This window comes from Schistocerca nitens, chromosome 10 (genome assembly GCF_023898315.1).
Source record: "Schistocerca nitens isolate TAMUIC-IGC-003100 chromosome 10, iqSchNite1.1, whole genome shotgun sequence".
Lineage (NCBI taxonomy): Eukaryota > Metazoa > Arthropoda > Insecta > Orthoptera > Acrididae > Schistocerca > Schistocerca nitens.
Window position 1 is genome coordinate 189043127 of NC_064623.1, and position 24422 is coordinate 189067548.

General features: G+C 45.7%; 1 protein-coding gene across 2 annotated transcripts in view; it reads right to left on the reverse strand.

Moving 5' to 3' along the window:
* Positions 1 to 24422, reverse strand: part of LOC126210243 (ammonium transporter Rh type B) — a 255900-nt gene that overhangs the window by 47294 nt on the left and 184184 nt on the right. For both annotated transcript variants that reach the window (XM_049939432.1, XM_049939431.1), the window contains exon 6: positions 19805 to 19968. In XM_049939432.1, coding sequence (XP_049795389.1) covers positions 19805 to 19968 — 164 coding nt within the window. The remainder of the gene's footprint in view (positions 1 to 19804; positions 19969 to 24422) is intronic.

A 24422-nucleotide genomic window follows, 5' to 3' on the forward strand; every position in this document is an offset into this window, starting at 1 on the left:
TTGCAACCAGAGACTATCACCAATCCATTAAATTCTTCGTTTGTGTGACCGTAGTGTCCGTGGTTACTTTATAATTCTCGAGGGAATTTCTGTTCTGTCGTTGCAACTAAAAAAATGTGTCATTTTTTCACCAGACGCGTTTCGATTTATTGAGGTAAAGTATAATCAGTGGTCTGTAATTAAGTTATGTACATTCTGATTTGGTTTTAGGTCGAAAAACAGTTCGTTAAGAATAGGTTGATTTGTACTTACGTTCACTTTTCAGCTGATTTCTCGCTTACATCGCGACATGCCGTCTGCTATCACGTCGCTGTTTTTCTGTCTTACACACATAATTTCGGTCTACTGTTTGGATGTCAGAACTGTCAGAACATGCATTTCTTATGTTTTTCACATCACACTTTTATGCACACCACTGTTTTCTGTTCGTTGTTGTACTTCAAGTATGTGTTGTGGTTTGTGTTTCCACTACTTTGTCTTTGACGTGCATTTTAAAAAAAAAGGATATTGTATGTGTGTAGTTCTATTTAATTATGAATCTGTGTATTTATGTACTGTGTAAGAGTAGAGAAGGAATAGCTATGGAGGGAATTTTAAGGGGGTGGGAAACCATTAGGACGTAAGTATATAGCAGTGTGATGGAGTGTGAGTTAGAGGAGAAGGTGAGAAGCGAGAAGCGAAATGAAACTATGAGTGTGGAGGGGAGGGGATGTTGTGGGAGAGGAGGAGGGGGGGGGGGTGAAGGATGGAAAAGGCTCTTTTCTTTCTCATGTAATTTCATCAATTATTCTATATAGACTCTGGTTTCCCATATTTTATGTTGTGTTAATGCATTTTGTATCTAGAAATTATCTCGTATCCCTCCATCGCTATTCTTTCTCTACTCTTAAAAAGTACATATATGCAGAGGAACATAATTAAATAAAAGTACGCACATACAATAACCTAATTTTTTTTAAAAAATGTTGTAGGCCGAACACAAAGCAGTGCAAAAGTTATGGTGGCAAGATTACAAAACACAAACCACAACACATACTTGAAGTATAACAACAAACAGAATACAGTGGTGTGCATAAACGTGTGCTGTGAAAAATATAAGAAATGCATAGTGCTGCAGAACATCTAAAAGTTAGACCAAAATAATCAGTGTCTAACACAGAAAAACAACGACGTGAAAGCAGACGGCATGTCCCCGTAAGTACAAATCGACCTATTTTTAACGAATTGTTTTTCGATCTAAAACCAAATCAAAATGTAAATAACTTAACTACAGTCCATTCAAGATGCTTTACCTCAATAAAGCGAAACGCGTCTGGTGAAAAAGTCACGCATTTTTGTAGTTGCGACGACAGAACTAGAATACCCTCAAGTAGCACCAAGCTGTTCGCTAGTATCGCACTCGGCAAGTGTACCTTCAAAGAGAACGTGCCACGTAGAAAAAAATACCACAGTCACAATAATATCCGTTTCTTCGTGCCCTTGACGCCTAGAGTGACTTCTTTTGTGAGCTAGAGCACTATGTCATAGCCAGACGCATTGGCCAAGCGCCATCTGCTAGCATCGTTCCCGCACGTTCACCTGTAAACAGGAGCCCTACATAGGTAACATGTGCTTCTCAAATACACTCTGCCGGCCAGTGTGGCCGAGCGGTTCTAGGCGCTTCAGTCTGGAACCGCGCGACCGCTACGGTCGCAGGTTCGAATCCTGCCTCGGGCATGGCTGTGTGTGATGTCCTTAGGTTAGTTAGGTTTAAGTAGTTCTAAGTTCTAGCGGACTGATGACATCAAATGTTAAGTCCTAGAGTGCTCATAGCCATTTGAACCAAATACACTCTAAGATAAAAAAAGACGCACCACGAAAGAATTATCAGAATGGGACGAAAATGTACAGATATGATGTACATGTACAGACAAAAAACTGATTACAATTTCAGAGAAGTAGGATGATTAATTCAAGAGAAAGACATTCAAAAATTAAGCAATTCAATAATTTGTCGGTCCACCTCTGGCGCTTACGCAAGCAGTTATTGCGTTGGCATTTAGTTCATGTCGTCCTTAGCAATATGGTGCCAAATACTGCCCAACTAGGGCATTAGACTCTGAAAATTCTGCGCTGGTTGGCGGGCCTTGCTCCAAATGCTCCATACGTTTTCAACTGGGAAGAGATCCGGGGAGACCAATTGTGTGATTGGATTGAAGAGTTCCTAGATAACAGAACGCAGCATGTCATTCTCAATGGAGAGAAGTCTTCCGAAGTAAGAGTGATTTCAGGTGTGCCGCAGGGGAGTGTCGTGGGATCGTTGCTATTCACAATATACACAAATGACCTTGTGGATAACATCGGACGTTCACTGAGGCTTTTTGCGGATGATGCAGTGGTACATCGAGAGGTTGTAACAATGGAAAATTGTACTGAAATGCAAGAGGATCTGCAGCGAATTGACGCATGGTGCAGGGAATGGCAATTGAATCTCAATGTAGACAAGTATAATGTGCTGCGAATACATAGAAAGATATATCCCTTATCATTTAGCTACAAAATAGCAGGTCAGCAACTGGAAGCAGTTAATTACATAAATTATCTGGGAGTATGCATTAGGAGTGATTTAAAATGGAACGATCATATAAATTTGATCGTCGGTAAAGCAGATGCCATACTGAGATTCATTGGAAGAATCCTAAGGAAATGCAGTCCGAAATTAGGAAGTAGGTTACAGTACGCTTGTTCGCCCACTGCTTGAATACTGCTCAGCAATGTGGGATTCGTACCAGATAGGGTTGATAGAAGAGATAGAGAAGATCCAACGGAGAGGAGCGCGCTTCGTTACATGATCATTTATTAATCGCGAAAGCGTTACGGAGATGATAGATAAACTCCAGTGGAAGACTCCGCAGGAGAGACGCTCAGTAGCTCGGTACGGGCTTTTGTTGAAGTTTCGAGAACATACCTTCACCGAGGGGTCAAGCAGTATATTGCTCCCTCGCGAAGAGACCATGAGGATAAAATAAGAGAGATTACAGCCCACACAGAGGCATACCGACAGTCTTTCTTTCCACGAACAATACGAGCCTGGAATAGAAGCGAGAACCGATAGAGGTACTCAAGGTGCCCTCCGCCACACACCGTCAGGTGGCTTGCGGAGTATGGATGTAGATGTAGATGTAGAACTTGCTCTGCAAGGTAAGCCTTGGCAAGCGTTATGACAAGCAATGGTGACGGAAACATTCTGACTGGATTCTCACTGACCAGCGTAGAACTGTCTTCAGTGATGATCGCTGCTTCCAACTGAGCCACGACGACCAGCAAAGACTTTTCTGGTGGCGCCCCAGGCAGTAGTGGGATACCAAACTGACTGTCGCCCGCCATGTAGCTCCACAACCAGAAGGGACTGCCTGGAGCTCCATTTTCTTTCGTAGCAGGATCCACTTGGTTTTCATCCGCAGCACTCTTACAGGACAGTAGTACGGCGACGATATTCTACGTCCCATTTGTTATCCCTAATGGCAAGTCACCCTTGTCTTACATTTCAGCGAAATAATGCCCTCCCACTCAGTGCGAAAGTTTACACTGGTTGCCTTCAGGAAGCTTACCAAACCCTATCTAGACCACCAAGGTCGCAGCATCACTCTCCAATTGAGAACGTTTGGAACATTATGGGCACATGAGTTTCTCCTGGCGTATACAACTTTCAAATAACTTCCGGGAATTCAACCAGGTAAGACTTTCAGCGACCGCCGATATTTCGGCGGGAGGACACCCCGCCATTTTCAAGGCAAACTGCAACGGACAGGCGGCGTACATGCAAATTTAATACCTCGGTTCTCCGACAGAAGCAGGAAAACACATTTCACATCGTATTTCCGTAAACTACGAGCGTGATAAACAGATTGAACGTGCGTTGCGCTATCGACCAACTGTACATCGGGTGATTGATGATAATTCTGAGTCAACACCTAAGTCTACTGCCTTTTTGCCTTACGTAGGAAACACGTCCAATAAGATCGGTCGTATTTTACGGAAATACGATGTGAAATGTGTTTTCCGACCTCCATCTAAAATTAGAGCACTTTTGAGTTCCGTTAAGGATGATGTTGGACTGCGTAAGGCGGGTGTATATCGTATTCCTTGTAGCTGCGGCATGGCATATATTGGTCAAACTATCAGGACCGTGGAGGACAGATGTACTGAGCATAAACGGCACACACGATTACAGCAGCCAAATAGATCTGCTATTGCCGAACATTGCTTGGATACTGGTCACCCCATGTTATATAATAACACCGAGATATTGGCATGCACATCCAGCTATTGGGACAGTGTCATTAGGGAGGCAGTTGAGATTAAATTAGCGAGCAACCTCGTTAACAGGGATGGAGGTTTCTGTTTAAACTCTGTTTGGAATCCGGCTCTCTCCCTTGTCAAAAAACAGAGGAACAGAGTCAATGCTGCCTCACCTGCGAATTCATAGTCTCACTATCGATAGCTCTGACTTTGGTCGTCTTTGGTGGCACTAGTGTTCAGTGTGTGTGTGTGTGTGTGTGTGTGTTGTCTTTCCTGCTTCTGTCGGAGAACCGAGGTATTAAATTTGCATGTACGCCGCCTGTCCGTTGCAGTTTGCCTTGAAAATGGCGGGGTGTCCTCCCGCCGAAATATGGACGGTCGCTGAAAGTGTTACCTGGCTGAATTCCCGGAAGCTATTTGAAAATTATGGGCACAGCCCTACAACCATCTCAAGACTTTCACAATCTAACGCGGCAAATGGACAGAATTTGGCACGATATCCCTCTGGAGGATATCCACCAATTGTAGCAGTCAATGCCACGGCGAAGAACTGCCAGGGCCAGAGGTGGACCATTGGGTTATTGATCTGCTCCATCTGTGAAGCTCTTTCTTTTGAATAAAACATCCAGTTTCCTGAAATTTCATGATCTATTTGTCTGTACATGTTCATCATATCTACCGATTTCCGTCCCATTAGCATAATACCTTCGTGGTGCTTTTCTTTGTCTTCATCATTAAACAAGATACATGAAACATCTGGCGTATCCTGCCTTAGCGCCCATGCACAGGACACGATTCTCATGATCATTTCCATGCACCTCTTAATGGAGAGAGTTGTGGTAGGGACGGAAACTAAGTCGACAGAGATTGGGTAGGACACTTGCCTGACTCGTGTCCTTCTCCTTACGACTGCACTGGAGTTAAGGTGCGGATCAACTGCAGAACCTTGGTTCAAAATGGTTCAAATGGCTCTGAGCACTATGGGACTTAACATCTGAGGTCATCAGTCCCCTAGAACTTAGAACTACTTGAATCTAACTAACCTAACGACATCACACACATCCATGCCCGAGGCAGGATTCGAACCTGCGACCGTAGCGGTCGCGCGGTTCCAGACTGAAGCGCCTAGAACCGCTCGGCCACACCGGCCGGCAACTGCAGAAACAGCAAGAACATTAATCCCCCCGCCCCGTTTCTGTCGTCACTTGCTTCCTTACGTTACGTTGTCTAAGTGTTACACTACCTCTTTCACGTAACTGGTTGAAGAGGTTGATAAATAACTGCCGAGATGGTTCACCTCTATAGGTATACCTTGTGGCACACACTATACAAGAATGGACTGCATTTTTCCTACACTCTCCACACAAAACGAGCATGTCGGCTGTTTCTGCAATGGTAAATCGCATCATCCACTCACGACCTATTGCTTGAACTGTCACACACCAACTAACTACCAAGACGCAGTGCACTGAAGGAACATGCAAGCACACAGTACGCGAACATAGCAACATCGTGCCTAGCATTTACACAGGTTGAGCAGCACAAAGAAGTGTCGTAAGGAAACTTTTCAAAATACGATATCTCGTAAACGACTCGCACTACAATCCTGTAACAAACATCACTGGCACCAGAATTTTCCCTACTTTTAGTTTGATAATGTAAATAGGAATGGTTCCATTTAAAAAGTGTATGTTTGCACAAGAAATACATTTTCTAAGTATTACTACAATCTACAGTGAAGAGCCAATTAAAATGGTACACCTGCCTAATATCGTGTAGGGCCACCGCGAGCACGCAGAAATGCCGCAACACGACATGGCATAGGCTGGACTAATGTCTGAAATATTACCGGAGGGAACTGACACCATGAATCCTGCACGGCTCTCCATAAATCCGATAGAGTACAAGGAAGTGGAGATCTATTCTGAACAGCACGTAGCAAAGTATCCCAGATACACTCAATAATTTTCTTGTCTGGGTTGTTTGGTAGCCAGTGCAAGTGTTTAAATTCAGAAGAGTGTATCTCCAGAGTGGCTACTCTGGAGCAATTCTGGACGTGTCGGGTGTCGCATTGTCCTGTTGGAACTGCCCGAGTTCGTCAGAATGCACATTGGACATAATGGATGCAGGTGATCAGGTAGGATGCTTAAGTACGTGTCACCAGTCAGCGTCGTATCTAGACGTATCAGTGGTCCCAAATCACTCCAACTCCACCCGCCCCATACCATTACGGAGCCTCCACCAGCTTGAATATTCTCCTGTTGACATGCAGGGTCCATGGATTCACGAGGTTGTCTCCGTACGCGTACACATCCATCCACTCGAAACAATTTGAACTGACAGGGAACTGAACAGGGAACTGGCACCATGAATCCTGCACTGCTGTCCATAAATCCGATAGAGTACAAGGAAGTGGAGATCTATTCTGAATGGCACGTTGCAAGGTATCCCAGATACACTCAATAATTTTCTTGTCTGGGTTGTTTGGTAGCCAGTGCAAGTGTATAAATTCAGAAGAGTGTCCCTCCAGAGTGGCTACTCTGGAGCAATTCTGGACGTGTGGGGTTTCGCATTGTCCTGTTGGAACTGCCCAAGTTCGTCAGAATGCACATTGGACATAATGGATGCAGGTGATCAGGTAGGATGCTTAAGTACGTGTCACCAGTCAGCGTCGTATCTAGACGTATCAGTGGTCCCATATCATTCCAACTGCACCCGCCCCATACCATTACGGAGCCTCCACCAGCTTGAATATTCTCCTGTTGACATGCAGGGTCCATGGATTCACGAGGTTGTCTCCGTACGCGTACACATCCATCCACTCGAAACAATTTGAACTGACAGGGAACTGAACAGGGAACTGGCACCATGAATCCTGCACTGCTGTCCATAAATCCGATAGAGTACAAGGAAGTGGAGATCTATTCTGAATGGCACGTTGCAAGGTATCCCAGATACACTCAATAATTTTCTTGTCTGGGTTGTTTGGTAGCCAGTGCAAGTGTATAAATTCAGAAGAGTGTCCCTCCAGAGTGGCTACTCTGGAGCAATTCTGGACGTGTGGGGTTTCGCATTGTCCTGTTGGAACTGCCCAAGTTCGTCGGAATGCACATTGGACATAATGGATGCAGGTGATCAGATAGGATGCTTAAGTTCGTGTCACCAGTCAGAGTCGTATCTAGACGTATCAGTGGTCCCATATCACTCAAACTGCACCCGCCCCATACCATTACGGAGCCTCCACCAGCTTGAATATTCTCCTGTTGACATGCAGGGTCCATGGATTCACGAGGTTGTCTCCATACGCGCACACATCCATCCACTGGAAACAATTTGAACTGACAGGGAACTGAACAGGGAACTCACACCATGAATCCTGTACCGCTGTCCATAAATCCGATAGAGTACAAGGAAGTGGAGATCTATTCTGAACGGCACGTTGCAAGGTATCCCAGATACACTCTATAATTTTCTTGTCTTGGTTGTTTGGTAGCCAGTGCAAGTGTATAAATTCAGAAGAGTGTCCCTCCAGAGTGGCTACTCTGGAGCAATTCTGGACGTGTGGGGTTTCGCATTGTCCTGTTGGAACTGCCCAAGTTCGTCGGAATGCACATTGGACATAATGGATGCAGGTGATCAGATAGGATGCTTAAGTACGTGTCACCAGTCAGAGTCATATCTAGACGTATCAGTGGTCCCATATCACTCCCACTGCACCCACCCCATACCATTACGGAGCCTTCACCAGCTTGAATATTCTCCTGTTGACATGCAGGGTCCATGGATTCACGAGGTTGTCGCCATACGCGTACACATCCATTTACTCGAAACAATTTGAACTGACAGGGAACTGAACAGGGAACTGACACCATGAATCCTGCACGGCTGTCCATAAATCCGAACCGGCCGAAGTGGCCGTGCGGTTAAAGGCGCTGCAGTCTGGAACCGCAAGACCGCTACGGTCGCAGGTTCGAATCCTGCCTCGGGCATGGATCTTTGTGATGTCCTTAGGTTAGGTAGGTTTAACTAGTTTTAAGTTCTAGGGGACTAATGACCTCAGCAGTTGAGTCCCATAGTGCTCAGAGCCATTTGAACCATTTGAACCATAAATCCGATAGAGTACAAGGAAGTGGAGTTCTATTCTGAACGGCACGTTGCAAGGTATCCCAGATACACTCAACAATTTTCTTGTCTTGGTTGTTGGTAGCCAGTGCAAGTGTTTAAATTCGGAAGAGTGTCCCTCCAGAGTGGCTACTCTGGAGCAATTCTGGACGTGTGGGGTGTCGCATTGTCCTGTTGGAACTGCCCAAGTTCGTCAGAATGCACATTGGACATAATGGATGCAGGTGATCAGATAGGATGCTTAAGTACGTGTCACCAGTCAGAGTCGTATCTAGACGTATCAGTGGTCCCATATCACTCAAACTGCACCCGCCCCATACCATTACGGAGCCTCCACCAGCTTGAATATTCTCCTGCTGACATGCAGTGTCCATGGATTCACGAGGTTGTCTCGATACGCGTACACATCCATCCACGCTAGACAATTTGAACTGACAGGGAACTGAACAGGGAACTGGCACCATGAATCCTGCACTGCTGTCCATAAATCCGATAGAGTACACGGAAGTGGAGATCTATTCTGAACAGCACGTTGCAATGTATCCCAGATACACTCAACAATTTTCTTGTCTGGGTTGTTTGGTAGCCAGTGCAAGTGTTTAAATTCAGAAGAGTGTCCCGCCAGAGTGGCTACTCTGGAGCTATTCTGGACGTGTGGGGTGTCGCATTGTGCTGTTGGAACTGCCCAAGTTCGTCGGAATGGACATTGGACATAATGGATGCAGGTGATCAGATGGGATACTTAAGTACGTGTCACCAGTCAGAGTCGTATCTAGACGTATCAGTGGACCCATATCACTCCCACTGCACCCACCCCATACCATTACGGAGCCTCCACCAGCTTGAATATTCTCCTGTTGACATGCAGGGTCCATGAATTCACGAGGTTGTCTCGATACGCGTACACATCCATCCACTCGAAACAAATTGATTCCAGACTCGTCCGACCAGTCAGCAACAATCCAATGTCGGTGTCGACTGGCCAGCATTAATGACTGCAGCAATTTGAGAAGGGATTGCATATCTGCCACGTTGAACGATTCTCTTCAGTCGTCATTAGTTCTGCTCTTGCAGGATCTTTTTCGGGCCTCAGCGATCGGAAATTTGATGTTTTATCAGAGTCCTGATAATCACGGTACACTCGTGAAATTGTCGTACGGAAAAATCCCCACTTCATCGCTACCTCGAAGCGCGGACTATAACAACACGTTGAAACTCGCTTAAACCTTGATAAACTGCCATTGTAGCAGCAGTAACCGATCTAACCACTACGCCAGACACTTGTCTTATATAGGCATTGCCAACCGCAGAGCCTTATTCTGGCAGTTTATATATCTTGTATTTGAATACGCATGCCTGTACCAGTTTCTTTGGCGATTCAGTGTGTAACAAAGTGGTAATATTGTTCGTAAAAATCTTCAAGGAGGTGAGAAAGATATGTGGAAGAGAGAAACAAAGAAAGGGGTGACGAGGTGATGGTCAGTGAGAGAGTGGGGTGAGAAGGAGATCCAGTTTTATGGACAGCCCTGCTGGATTCATGGCGTCAGTTCCCTCCAGACATTAGTCGAGCCCACGTCACGTCGTGTTACGGCACTTCTGCGTTCTCGCGGTGGCGTTACACTATATTAGGCAGGTGTACCAGTTTCTTTGGCTCTTCAGTGTGTATAACCTATGTCCGTCCGAAAGTTTATTGAAATGTCGTGTAAAGATCTGAAGTAAATCGATCAAGTACTCTTCGAGGTTTTTGGTAACAACGATAAACAACGACTTGTCTTTATACAGTAGTATAGATAAGAATATACGAGGTGCGTTCAATAACTAAAATAAACTAATGAACATAAACGATCTGGTTGATGGTATTGACAGCGGCCTTAGACTGTTTGGCGATGAAGCTGTAGTCTACAGGAAAGTAGTATCACACGAAACTTGTGAACAAATCAATGAGAATTTGCAGAAAATAAATGCGTGGTGTAATGACTGGCAGTTATCTCTCAATAGTAGTAGGTGTAACCTTCTGCGTATAACAAGGTGAAAATCCCCATTAATGTACGAACAGAAAATAAATACCCAGTCTTTGGAAGCGGTAACGTCCGTCAAGTATCTGGGTGTGACTATTCGAAATGATCTCAAATGGAATGATCAGATTACACAAGTAACGGGTAAGGCAAACTCTAGATTGCGGTTTATTGGTAGAATCCTGAAGCGATGCAGTCGTTCAACAGAGGAAACAGCTTACAATATGTTAGTTCGTCTAGTCTTGGAGTATTGTTCGTCTGTGTGGGACCCTTACCAGTTGGGTTCGATTCAAGAGATTGAGTAGGTCCAAAGAAGAGCGGCAAGATTCGCGACTGGTACATCTAGCCATCGCGAGAGCGTTACAAATCTCATAGGAAGTTTGCAGTGGGACACACTTGCAGATAGACGGCGTGCTAAACGGAAGGGGCTCCTCACTAAATTCCAAAATCCGATCATCGCCGAGGGTGTAGAGCATACGTTATTGCCACCAACTTTCAAATCGCGCAGTGATTACCATTCAAAGATAAGGGAAATTAGAGCTCGTACTGAGGCGTTCAGACAGTCGTTTTTCCCTCGCGCGATCCGAGAGTGGAACAGAGGGGGGAAAATATGACTTTGGCGCGAATTGTGCCCTCCACCACACACAGCTCGGTGGTTACCGGAGTATATATGTAGATGTTCAAAAATGGTTCAAATGGCTCTGAGCACTATGGGACTCAACTGCTGAGGTCATAAGTCCCCTAGAACTTAGAACTACTTAAACCTAACTAACCTAAAGACAACACACACATCCATGCCCGAGGCAGGATTCGAAACTGCGACCGTAGCGGTCGCGCGGTTCCAGACTGTAGCGCCAGAACCGCTCGACCACCAGCGGCCGGCTATGTAGATGTAGTAGTAGTAATGTAACATATTCTTTTATTTCATACCAGGTTGGTTTTATCCAGGACTCAAGTACACCATATTATTCGCCACTCTTTTGGCTACAGAACCCTATTTCTCAACGCACTCTCCTTTCAGTGAGACAGACTTACGCCACCTCACTTGGAGGGCTGTTTGCCTGCATGACACGGCTCTACTTCTTGACGTCAGATCCAACGTCCTGCTGTATCAATAAACTACCATTATGCGCGTACTGGTTCCAGCGGAGTGTATCCTCCATTAGGACTAACAGGTGGGACTCGAAATGTGCGGGAACCAGGCTGTAGAGTGGGACAGTCCACTGAAGTTTTGTGGGCTCCTCTGGGGGGCGCAGAGTTCGGTGAGGCCATGCGTTGCCATGAATATAGACAAGTTCGTTTGCATTTTTGTGGCAACGAACACACTGAAGTCATTTCTTCAATTTCCTGAGGGTGGCACAACTGTGTGCGGCCGGCCGGCACGAGGGAGATCCGACAGGTCTGCACGACCTTGTTGCGACGATGACAGACACCTCGCCCAACGACTCGCCGTGCTTTTGTTCACTATCAGATATGCCTAGACATTGTGAAACTCGATGACAGCTCTCCGTGGCGGAAGCACATCCGTTACGGACGCGTTTCAAGGCTCCGTATATCGCCACCACAACAAACACTCCATTTTTCTCGAATGAAACTGGCCGCGAAAAAAAAAACACAGAAAAAACGTGTTGAGTTTGTTATTGAGCGCTCCTCGTAATTTCAATTTTCAGTATTGGGTAGTAGCGTCGCTAGATCCGATCATTGCTAACTTTATTTAAACTTCAAATATGCACACCCTGCTGTTGTAGTTTTATGTACTAAGTATGCGCCTGCACATCGCTGCTAAATTTTTAGTTAATTTCTTCATTTTATTCGTACATTTGTTTAGTAACTATAAGTGTTTATTCCTCATTTTTAGATCTGATGATGGCTGGGAAGTTTAAATCTGTGATAAATTTTAATGAAATATTTTGTGGGCAAGACACTGACTTTTATAACAATGAGTGACTGAACGCTGTAGAAAGGGGCGAAATACAGAACAGAGGTAGGACAGCGTACGGAGTCTCAGTAGTAAGAACAAGAGAGGAGAAAGACTACCTGAATTCTGCAGTAAATTTAAGATACACTATTGGCCATTTAAATTGCTACACCACGAAGATGACGTGCTACAGACGCGAAATTTAACCGACAGGAAGAAGATGCTGTGATATGAAAATGATTAGCCTCAGACCATTCACACGAGATTGGCGCCGGTGGCGACACCTACAACGTACTGACATGAGGAAAGTTTCCAACCGATTTCTCATACGCAAACAGCAGTTGACCGGCGTTTCCTGGTGAAACTTTGTTGTGATGCCTCGTGTAAGGAGGGAAAATGCGTACCACCAAGATTCCGACTTTGATAAAGGTCGGATTGTAGCCTATTGCGATAGCGGTTTATCGTATCGCGACATTGCTCCTCGCGTTGGTCGAGATCCAATGACTGTTAGCAGAATATGGAATCGGTGGGTTCAGGAGGGTAATACGGAACGCCGTGCTGAATCCCAACGGCCTCGTATCACTAGCAGTCGAGATGACAGGCATCATCCGCATGGGTGTAACGGATCGTGCATCCACGTCTCGATCCCTGAGTCAACAGATGGGGACGTTTGCAAGACAACAACCATCTGCACGAATAGTTCGACGACGTTTGCAGCAGCATGGACTATCAGCTCGGAGACCGTGGCTTCGGTTACCCTTGACGCTGCATCACAGACAGGAGCGCCAGCGATGGTGTACTCACTGACGAAACTGGGTGCACGAATGGGAAAACGTCATTTTTTGGGATGAATCCTGGTTCTGTTTACAGAATCATGATGGTCGCATACGTGTTTGGCAACATCGCGGTGAACGCACATTGGAAGCGTGTATTCGTCATCGCCACACTGGTGTATCATCCGGCGTGATAGTATGGGGTGCCATTGGTCACACGTCTCGGTCACCTCTTGTTCGCATTGACGGCACTTTGAACAGTGTACGTTACATTTCAGATGTGTTACGATCTGTGGCTCTACCCTTCATTCGATCCCTGCGAAACCCTACATTACAGCAGGATAATGCACGACTGCATGTTGCAGATCCTGAAAACGTCTGGTCAATGGTGGCCGAGCAACTGGCTCGTCACAATACGCCAGTCACTACTCTTGATGAACTGTGGTATAGTGTTGAATCTGCAAGGGCAGCTGTACCTGTACACGCCATCCAAGCTCTGTTTGACTCAATGCCCAGGCGTATCAAGGCCGTTATTACGGCCAGAGGTGGTTGTTCTGGGTACTGATTTCTCGGGATCTATGGACCCAAATTGCGTTAAAATGTAATCAGATGCCAGTTCTAGTATTATGTATTTGTCCAATGAATACCCGTTTATCATCTGCATTTATTCTTGGTTTAGCAATTTTAATGGCCAGTAGTGAATTATCTGCGAATATACTGTTTAACAACCACAAGAGGATGAGGTCTATTTGAAGAACGCCTGATTCTATGTGGATTACATCACGGTCATGAGGAGACAGCGATTAAGGAATCAGATATTGGAACGCAAGGTGAAGTCAGCAGCATATGTAGACTCAGGTCACAAAATAGTAGCGATGAAGAGTAGCCTGAAGTTTAAGAGAATGGTCCGTAACAATAACTGTGGAAAGAAATGATGTACTGAAGTACTGAGGAGAGATGAGGTCCGCTAGAGCTGCAGATCCTACGATAACGAATACTGCAAAAGACAGTTCAGTTGAAGAGGAATAGACATCTCTACAAAGGACAACCTCAGAAGTTGGACGAACAAATATGAGTAAAAGGGAGGTAACTGGGACGGAACCTTAGATACCAGAAGAAATTAACTGATTGAAGAAAGAAAGAAATAAAAAATATTTACAGACATGACAAGAATACAGCAATATAAGTCACTGAGAAGTGAAATAAGTATGAAGCGCATGGAAGCGAAGCCGAGATCTTTGCACGAAAACGCGAAGAAATGGGAAAAGAAATTTGTAAGTGAAATGAAAAACTCGCATCCTAAATGTACACTATGTGCACTGAGACGACTAACGTCATGGGACAGCGATGTGCACATATACATGGAGATAGTACCAAAAATGGTTCAAATGGCTCTGAGCACTATGGGACTCAACTGCTGTGGTCATAAGTCCCCTAGAACTTAGAACTACTTAAACCTAACTAACCTAAGGACAGCACACAACACCCAGCCATCACGAGGCAGAGAAAATCCCTGACCCCGCCGGGAATCGAACCCGGGAACCCGGGTGTGGGAAGCGAGAACGCTACCGCACGACGGAGATAGTACCATGTGATCATGTGCACAAGGCAGTAAAGGGCTGTACATTAGCGCAGCTGCCATTCGTAGTCAGGTGATTTCGTGTGAATCGGTTCCCGACGTGATTACAGCTACACGAAGGGAAATAACAGACTTTGAACACAGAATGGTAGTGGCAGCTAGACATGTGACATTCCATTTCGGAAGTCATTAGGGAATTCATTATTCCGAGAAACACAGTGACAACAGTGTGCCGAAAGCACCCAATTTAGGGCTTTACCTCGCCCCACCGACAACACAGACGCCGAAGCCTTCACTTAACGACCGAGAGCAGCGGCGTTTCCTTAGAGGTGTCGGTGCTAACAGACAGGCAACACTGCGTGAAATAACCGCAGAAATCATTGTGGGGCGTAGGACGAACCTTTTGTTTAGGGCAGTGCGGCGAAATTTGGCTCTCATGGGTTGTGGCAGCAGACGAGAGACGAGAGCGCCTTTGCTAACAGAAGGACATCGCTAACGCGCCTCTACTCGGCTCGTGACCAAATCGGTTAAAGTGAACACATAGTGTGTTGTGGGGCGATCACTCTGTTGTATAAATAATTCAAGAGCCAAGATTCTGGCGGTACACCTGGTCTTTCAAGTGTCCCCACAGAAAGAAGTCACAGGGGTTCATGTCTGGCGAATAGGGAGGCCAATCCACGCCGCCTCCTGTATGTTTCGGATAGCCCAAAGCAATCACACGATCATCGAAATATTCATTCAGGAAATTAAAGACGTCGGCCGTGCGATGTGGCCGGGCACCATCTTGCATAAACCACGAGGTGTTCGCAGTGTCGTCTAAGGCAGTTTGTACCGCCACAAATTCACGAAGAATGTCCAGATAGCGTGATGCACTAATCGTTTCGGATCTGAAAAATGGGCCAATGATTCCTTTGGAAGAAATGGCGGTCCAGACCAGTACTTTTTGAGGATGCAGGGACGATGGGACTGCAACATGGGGCTTTTCGGTCCCCCATATGCGCCAGTTCTGTTTATTGATGAAGCCGTCCAGGTAAAAATAAGCTTCGTCAGTAAACCAAATGCTGCCCACATGCATATCGCCGTCATCAATCCTGTGCACTATATCGTTAGCGAATGTCTCTCGTGCAGCAATGGTAGCGGCGCTGAGGGGTTGCCGCGTTTGAATTTTGTATGGATAGAGGTGTAAACTCTGGCGCATGAGACGATACGTGGACGTTGGCGTCATTTGGACCGCAGCTGCAACACGGCGAACGGAAACCCGAGGCCGCTGTTGGATCATCTGCTGCACTAGCTGCGCGTTGCCCTCTGTGGTTGCCGTACGCGGTCGCCCTACCTTTCCAGCACGTTCATCCGTCACGTTCCCAGTCCGTTGAAATTTTTCAAACAGGTCCTTTATTGTATCGCTTTTCGGTCCTTTGGTTACATTAAACCTCCGTTGAAAACTTCTTGTTGCAACAACACTGTGTTCTAGGCGGTGGAATTCCAACACCAGAAAAATCCTCTGTTCTAAGTAATAAACCATGTTGTCTACAGCACACTTGCACGTTGTGAACAGCACACGCTTACAGCAGAAAGACGACGTACAGAATGGCGCACCCACAGACTGCGTTGTCTTCTATATCTTTCACATCACTTGCAGCGCCATCAGTTGTTCAAAATTGTAACTACTGTAATTTCGAAAGTTTGTCCGCCTGAAAATGTAGTGTTGTCCCAAGCATATTGCAACAAACGGTGTATTTCTATCGCTGCTCGTTTAGTTTTTATTGCCGTTTCAAATATACCGGTCATTTTTGAAACACCCTGTAGCTTAATATGTATAAACCATCTGCCACATATATCGGTATATCCAAATTATTTATGCATGTTAAGCTACATTCACATACGATGATGGCACCTTTAGTGTGTTGAAACCGGTCATCTAGTAAACAGTGTTTCAGCGATCTTGGCTTTTTTACAAATCGGTTGACCTTAGAGTTCAGTTGCCGGGAGCTGATGGTAGGGATCCGGCGTGGCGCTGATTCCACGAAGCCATGGCCCAAACTTGTCAACGAGGCACAGTGCAAGCTGGTGGTGGTTCCATAATGGTGTGGGCCGTATTCACATGGAACGGACTGGGTCCGCTGGTGAAACTGAACCGATCATTGACTAAAAATGGTTATGTTCGGCTACTTGGAGACCATTTGCAGTCAATCACGGACTTGCTCTTCCTAAACAACAATGTCACGTCAAGGGCCACAGCTGTTTGCGACTGGTTTGTCGTTTGAAGAACATTCTGGGCAATTCGAGAGAATGATTTGGCCACACAGGTCACCCGACATGAATTCCACCGAACATTTATGGGATATTCATGAGATATAATGATTTCAAAGAGATAGTATCGACATCAGTTGATACCACATAAATTAGTAAGTGGTGGTACCGATCCCCAATGGTGCACAAAACGGGTCAGATAGCTGTTGCAGAAGCAACCAAGAAAGCATGCCAAATTTAAAAGAACGCAAAATGCCCAAGACTGGCTAAGTTTTGCAGAAGTTCGAAATATAGCACGCACTTAAATGCAAGATGCTTTTAATAATTTCCACTACGAAAATCTGTCTCGAAATCTGGCAGAAAAGCAGAAGCGATTCCGGTCATACATAAAGTACACCAGTGGCAAGACGCAGTCAATACCTTCACTGCGCGATAACAACGGTGAAGTCACTGATGACAGTGCCACTAAAGCAGAGTTATTAAACAAGGTTTTCCGAAACTCCTTCACCAAAGAAGACGAAGTAAATATTCCTGTATTCCAATCAATAACAACTGCGGATGAGAAACATAGAAGTAGATATCCCGGGTGTGGCAAAGGAGTTAATAAAGGCAAGGCTTCCGGTCCAGACTGTATACCACTCAGGTTCCTTCCACGCGCGAGGCAGGATTCGAACCTACGACCGTAGCGGGCGCGCGGTTCCAGACTGTAGCGCCTAGAACCGCTCGGCCACCCCGGCCGGCTTGGTTTTGGTCCCTTACATGTTGATCCCTTCTGAGTCATGTTCACTCAGTGTTCCTTCCTCGGTTTCGGAATCTGTGGCCGTGTTCGTGTCCTCCCATGTGGTTTGTTGTGTTGTTTGGGCTTGTCTACGCCTCCTTCCATATGGGTTTTGGCGCTTGAATTCTTCGTGCAGAGTGTTCGATACAATATCGGCTACACTATTTATTGTGTTCCAGCCATCGGGATTACGTATTATTCTGGCGATGTCGTTGTCGTTCTGTATAGGTCTCACTTGTGCTAGCGTGTTGCACAGCGGTGTGACATGTTCTGGTGGTCCAGTTTTTCCGCATACGCTCGCTTCATCGTTAGTTAGTCCCATACGGTTTAAATGTCCCGTGGCTTGTCAGGAAATGGATCATCTCCCGGCTTGGGTCGACATGCTGCAGTTGTAGTCTCTCGTTTACATCCGCCATTGTTTCATCTGTGTTTTGTTCATCTACATCTACATCTAGACGACTACTCTGCAATTCACAAGTGCTTGGCAGAGGGTTCATCGAACCACAATAGTACTATCTCTCTACCATTCCACTCCCGAACAGCGGTCGGGAAAAACGAGCACCTAAACCTTTCTGTTCGAGCTCTGATTTCTCTTATTTTATTTTGATGATCATTCCTACCTATGTAGGTTGGGCTCAACAAAATATTTTCGCATTCGGAAGAGAAAGTTGGTGACTGAAATTTCGTAAATAGATCTCGCCGCAACGAAAAACGTCTTTGTTTTAATGACTTCCATCCCAACCCGAGTATCTTTTCTGCCACACTCTCTCCCCTATTACGTGATAATACAAAACGAGCTGCCCTTTTTTGCACCCTTTCGATGTCCTCCGTCAATCCCACCTGGTAAGGATCCCACACCGCGCAGCAATATTCTAACAGAGGACGAACGAGTGTAGTGTAAGCTGTCTCTTTAGTGGACTTGTTGGATCTTCTAAGTGTCCTGCCTTCCCCACAATATTATCTATGTGGTCTTTCCAACTGAAGTTGTTCGTAATTTTAACACCCAGGTACTTAGTTGAATTGACAGCCTTGAGAATTGTACTATTTATCGAGTAATCGAATTCCAACGGATTTCTTTTGGAACTCATGTGGATCACCTCACACTTTTCGTTATTTAGCGTCAACTGCCACCTGCCACACCATACAGCAATCTTTTCTAAATCGCTTTGCAACTGATAATCGTCTTCGGATGACCTTACTAGACGGTAAATTACAGTATCATATGCGAACAACCTAAGACAATGCTCAGTTTGGCCGGCCGCGGTGGCCGTGCGGTTCTGGCGCTGCAGTCCGGAACCGCGGGGCTGCTACGGTCGCAGGTTCGAATCCTGCCTCGGGCATGGGTGTGTGTGATGTCCTTAGGTTAGTTAGGTTTAAGTAGTTCTAAGTTCTAGGGGACTTATGACCTAAGATGTTGAGTCCCATAGTGCTCAGAGCCATTTGAACCATTTTGAGCCATTTTGCTCAGTTTGTCACCCAGGTCATTTATATAGATCAGGAACAGCAGAGGTCCCAGGACGCTTCCCTGGGGAACACCTGATATCACTTCAGTTTTACTCGATGATTTGCCGTGTTACTACGAACTGCGACCTTCCTGACAGGAAATCACGAATCCAGTCGCACAACTGAGACGATACCCTATAGGCCCGAAGCTTGATTAGAAGTCGCTTGTGAGAAACGGTGTCAAAAGCTTTCCGGAAATCCAGAAATACGGAATCAACCTGAGATCCCCTGTCGATAGCGGCCATTACTTCGTGCGAATAAAGAGCCTAGCTGCGTTGCACAAGAACGATGTTTTCTGAAACCATGCTGATTACGTATCAATAGATCGTTCCCTTCGAGGTGATTCATAATGTTTGAATACAGTATATACTCCAAACCCCTACTGCAAACCGACGTCAATGATGTAGTTCGATGGATTACTCCTACTATCCTTCTTAAAACACTGGTGCGACCTGCGCAATTTTCCAGTCTGTAGGTACAGATAATGTTGGTTCCCGTAATTTCGGTGACTCTATCGAGCCTGTCCCTGTTAAGTCAGTGACGTGCAGCTCTGTAACGCATCGTGAGCCTGTGGCCGGTACTCACCATGGAGAACTTGGCGTCCCGCGTGCTGAGCGCCGACACGGCGAACGTGGTGACGGCGGATGCGGCGAGCGCGAGGTACGTGTTGACGACGGCGCGCACCTGCTCGTCGCCAGAGGACAGGGCGCCGTTGAAGCTCGGCCAGAAGCACCACAGGAAGATGGTAGCTGTCCGACAAGTTGAACGTCTCAACCGCTGAGCCACGCTACGCACCACACAGTCAAAAAATGGCTCTGAGCACTATGGGACTCAACTGCTGAGGTCACTAGTCCCCTAGAACTTAGAACTAGTTAAACCTAACTAACCTAAGGACATCACAAACATCCATGCCCGAGGCAGGATTCGAACCTGCGAGCGTAGCGGTCTTGCGGTTCCAGACTGCAGCGCCTCTAACCGCACGGCCACTTCGGCCGGCTCCACACAGTCACAACCTGAGACCTCATTAGAAAAAGGGCGACCAACTGTGAGACGGCAGTCAATAAGCTAAAGTGTATCCTCTGTTCTGCACCTAAATCTGTACTCCGTAATACAGCTTACAGTGTGTGGCGGAGGGTACTTCCAGCACCAATATCTGTTACTTTCCTCTCTTTGTTACAGTCGTGAATGGCGTGTGCTGTAACGTAGCATGTCCGCAGCTCGTGGTCGTGCGATAGCGTTCTCACTTCCCACGCCCGGGTTCCCGGATTCGATTCCCGGCGGGGTCAGGGATTTTCTCTGCCTCGTGATGACTGGGTGTTGTGTGATGTCCTTAGGTCAATTAGGTTTAAGTATTTCTAAGTTCTAGGGGACTGATCACCATAGATGTTAAGTCCCATAGTGCTCAGAGCCATTTGAACCATTTTTGTAACGTAGCAAATTATTACGAGTTTGCCAGACATGGTTCAAATGGACCTGACCACTATGGGACTTACCTTCTGAGGTCATCAGTCCCCTAGAACTTAAAACTACTTAAACCTACCTAACCTAAGGACATCACACACATCCATGCCCGAGGCAGGATTCGAACCTGCGACCGTAGCGGTCGCGCGGCTCCAGACTGTGGCGCCTAGAACCGCTCGGCCACTCCGGCCGGCACGAGTTTGTCATCTTGCATCGGTTCTCATCTCATTCCATCTGGACTACATCACAGTCACGGTGAGACAGAGATTAAGAAATCAGATGTTGGGATGCAAGGCGAAGTCAGGAGCAGATGGAGAATCAGATTAAAACATAGTAATAACGTACAGTAGACTGAAGTTCAAGAGGTGAAGCTGGCTTCTGGCCCGAACGAGCAGTGTACCTGACTAACGCTGCGTGTAATACGTTAACATACTGTTGTGTACATAGTTCTGCGTAGTCAGCGCGCACACAACTTTCCCACTAGAGCGCGCCCCGCTAAGCACAACAGCGCAGGCGCAGCGCTCGTCCGTCTCCGCACTACGAGATGGCGCTGTCTTAGAGACGGACCAAATCCTGCTTCCGCCGATCCGCGTATTAATATGTAACACAGCCAATGAGATTGCTGCTAACGTAGAACCTTTTCTCCTCGCAGATCACACTCGCGCAGTGATACCTGAACGCTCGAGGTATTATAATGAGTGTACAGACCTCCGATTAGTCAGTCTACATTAGTCTGCATTAGTCTGCAGTCAAGTTTCAGTGTGCGCCTAATAAGATTATCATATTCCTGTACATAGCCATGAAGATAAATGTATAGACACTTGGTCAAGTATCAGAGACATGTGAGAATAAGATTAACGTACCAAGACCAAAGGAACTTCAGATTGTCAATTGTAAATAGCATCCACATTCAAGTTAAGTATGGTTTATGATTGTTATTATTTTAATACATGTGTGTGAAAATTAATCAAGTTCTGTTTAAAGTTGGTCACCGTCAATCTGCTACTCTAAGCGTGCAAGTGGCATTTCTATTGTCTGACGTAAAGACAGAAGATAAACACGCCACGATAAGACCACGAGACATATCGCTGACACTCGCCTACTTCGTTAGAGCGACAAGTCAAATAATCTGATGGTGTGTGTACCGAAGGTCTTACAGTACGCAAACTACACATACTCTCTGTGAATCTGATATTAATCGATCTTTATCATACCTAGTAAAAAATGGCTCTGAGCACTATGGGACTCAACTGCTGAGGTCATTAGTCCCCTAGAACTTAGAACTACTTAAACCTAACTAACCTAAGGACATCACAAACATCCATGCCCGAGGCAGGATTCGAACCTGCGACCGTAGCGGTCTTGCGGTTCCAGACTGCAGCGCCTATCATACCTAGTATACCAAATTTTGTTTACATAGAGCAATACTGTTAAAATTTCAAATCAATAACTTCAATACCTTCGCAGACATAAATTTTTACCCGAAACACATAATAACCGTGCTGGCATTGTCAAACTGAGTTAGGCAATGTAATACAAATGGTTCAAATGGCTCTAAGCACTGTGGGATTAACACCTGAGGTCACGAGTCCCCTAGACTTAGAACTATTTAAACCTAACTAACCTAAGGACATCAAACACATCCATACCCGAGGCAGGATTCGAACCTGCGACCGTAGCAGCAGCGCGGTTCCGGACTGAAGCGCCTAGAACCGCTCAGCCACAGAGGCCGGCGCACTGTAATGCATTAATCTACAGTATCAATGGAAACTACTACCAAGAGCATAGGTTCACATAATCTAATTTTCTGAAATATTCCTTAGTTTCATTACCACACATTTCTAACGAATTAAAAGTACACTGCAAAATTATTATTTCATCGTGTTTTGATGGTGTCAGCGTTTCAGAGAGACTGAGAGAGTGAATGGAGGACACACGTAAAGTGAAAATGTGATATTTTATTAAAACTATGTAAATGTACAAGTGAGAAAATTGTTGTGCAATAGGGAACTTTATTTTGTGGAAGGGAATCGTATTTTGTTTCCATAACATTTTATCGTTTCGAAATTACGAGATTTCCAGTCTATATTACTTGTATATATGAAGATGGTATCGGTTCTTTCGAACATGTCCGAAAGAACAGATACCATCGGTGACCATGCAGCTCGTTAGAATGATATTACAGTGAAATGAATACCCTTAGCTGCATAGAGGCGTTGATATAAGTCAACGAGGACAGCTGAAAATGTGTGCCCCGACCGGGACTTGAACTCGGGATCTCACCGTTGACTTATATCAACACCTGTATGCAGCTAAGGGTATTCATTTCATTGTGATATAAATTACTTGTGGTAATCCGACTGGCTGACAACAGAAATACCTCGAAAGTAGAAGTGCTCGAGACAGTGTGATTGGATGCTTAACATATTAGCCAACAGGAATTCAGCATTTCCAGCGCGTCTGAGTACGGCTTTGTGCCTCAGCTCTATGAATCGAGATAGTCGCTCAGGAGCCGTTTTCTGGCAAACACCGCACTGATCAAATTTGTACCAAACCGAGAAATTCGGGCGTTTGATTGGTTCTCGTGTCGTTGACGAAGAGCGACTACAGTATTATTTTGTGAAAGTTTGAGCCTTCTGGGTGGTTTAGATGAGGGGTAAGATGTGAACATTTCACGCCGTCCATAAACTCCGCGTGGCGTGTTTTGTTCAGATAAAGAGACTTATTTCCAAGAAGTCTGCTGAACAGCTGAATGTGTTAACCCGCAAGTAGTTGTACGTCAGTTTTAAAGGCAATAAACCAACTTAAAGGAAGCCGCAGACATTTCTTCAAACGATTCATGCAAGAATCCCGAACGGTCGATACTTAAACTAACTTTCAGTTCCTAGCCACGGACTGTGGTCTTTACGTGGTAGGTATTTAGTCGAATTTTCGTCAACGCTGCTTTTGTCGGCTAAACCAGTATTACCGTCGCGGAGTGAAGGGGCAGATAATCTGAAACTTATCCAAGTAAGTGGATAGATTGTTTTGAAGGATAGTTAGAGCCCCACCCCGCCGCAGAGGGAAGAATGGTTGTCGGAAATCCTTCATACTGCCACTGTCTTCATCGTAAGAATAAACCTGATGTAAACATTACGCCTTGCCTTCTTCCGCGTTTGTTGGAATTTCTTGTTTGGATTTCGTTTCACGTGGAGATGAAGCCGAGCGGTCTCGAGTACAGTCAAGTATGATAGAATGGATACGTTTTATGCTGTGCGTTACGCGGACGTCGATACTACGGTACAATAGTTTCATCGGTGCATTTAACTTGGACAGCACTGGCCAGCCAGCCGGTCCAACTAACCTGCAGTAATGTGAACAATTGCAGTTAAGGCGCCAAAAGAGAAGAGCAGAGAACATACACTACTGGCCATTAAAATTGCTACACCACGAAGATGACGTGCTGTAGACGCGAAACTCAACCGACAGGAAGAAGATGCTGTGATATGCAAATGATTAGCTTTTCAGAGCATTCACACAAGGTTGGCGCCGGTGGCGACACCTACAACGTGCTGACATGAGGAAAGTTTCCAACCGATTTCTCATACACAAACAGCAGTTGACCGGCGTTGCCTGGTGAAACGATGTTGTGATGCCTCGTGTAAGGAGGAGAAATGCGTACCATCACGTTTCCGACTTTGATAAGGGTCGGATTTTAGCCTATAGCGATTGCGGGTTATCGTATCGCGACATTGCTGCTCGC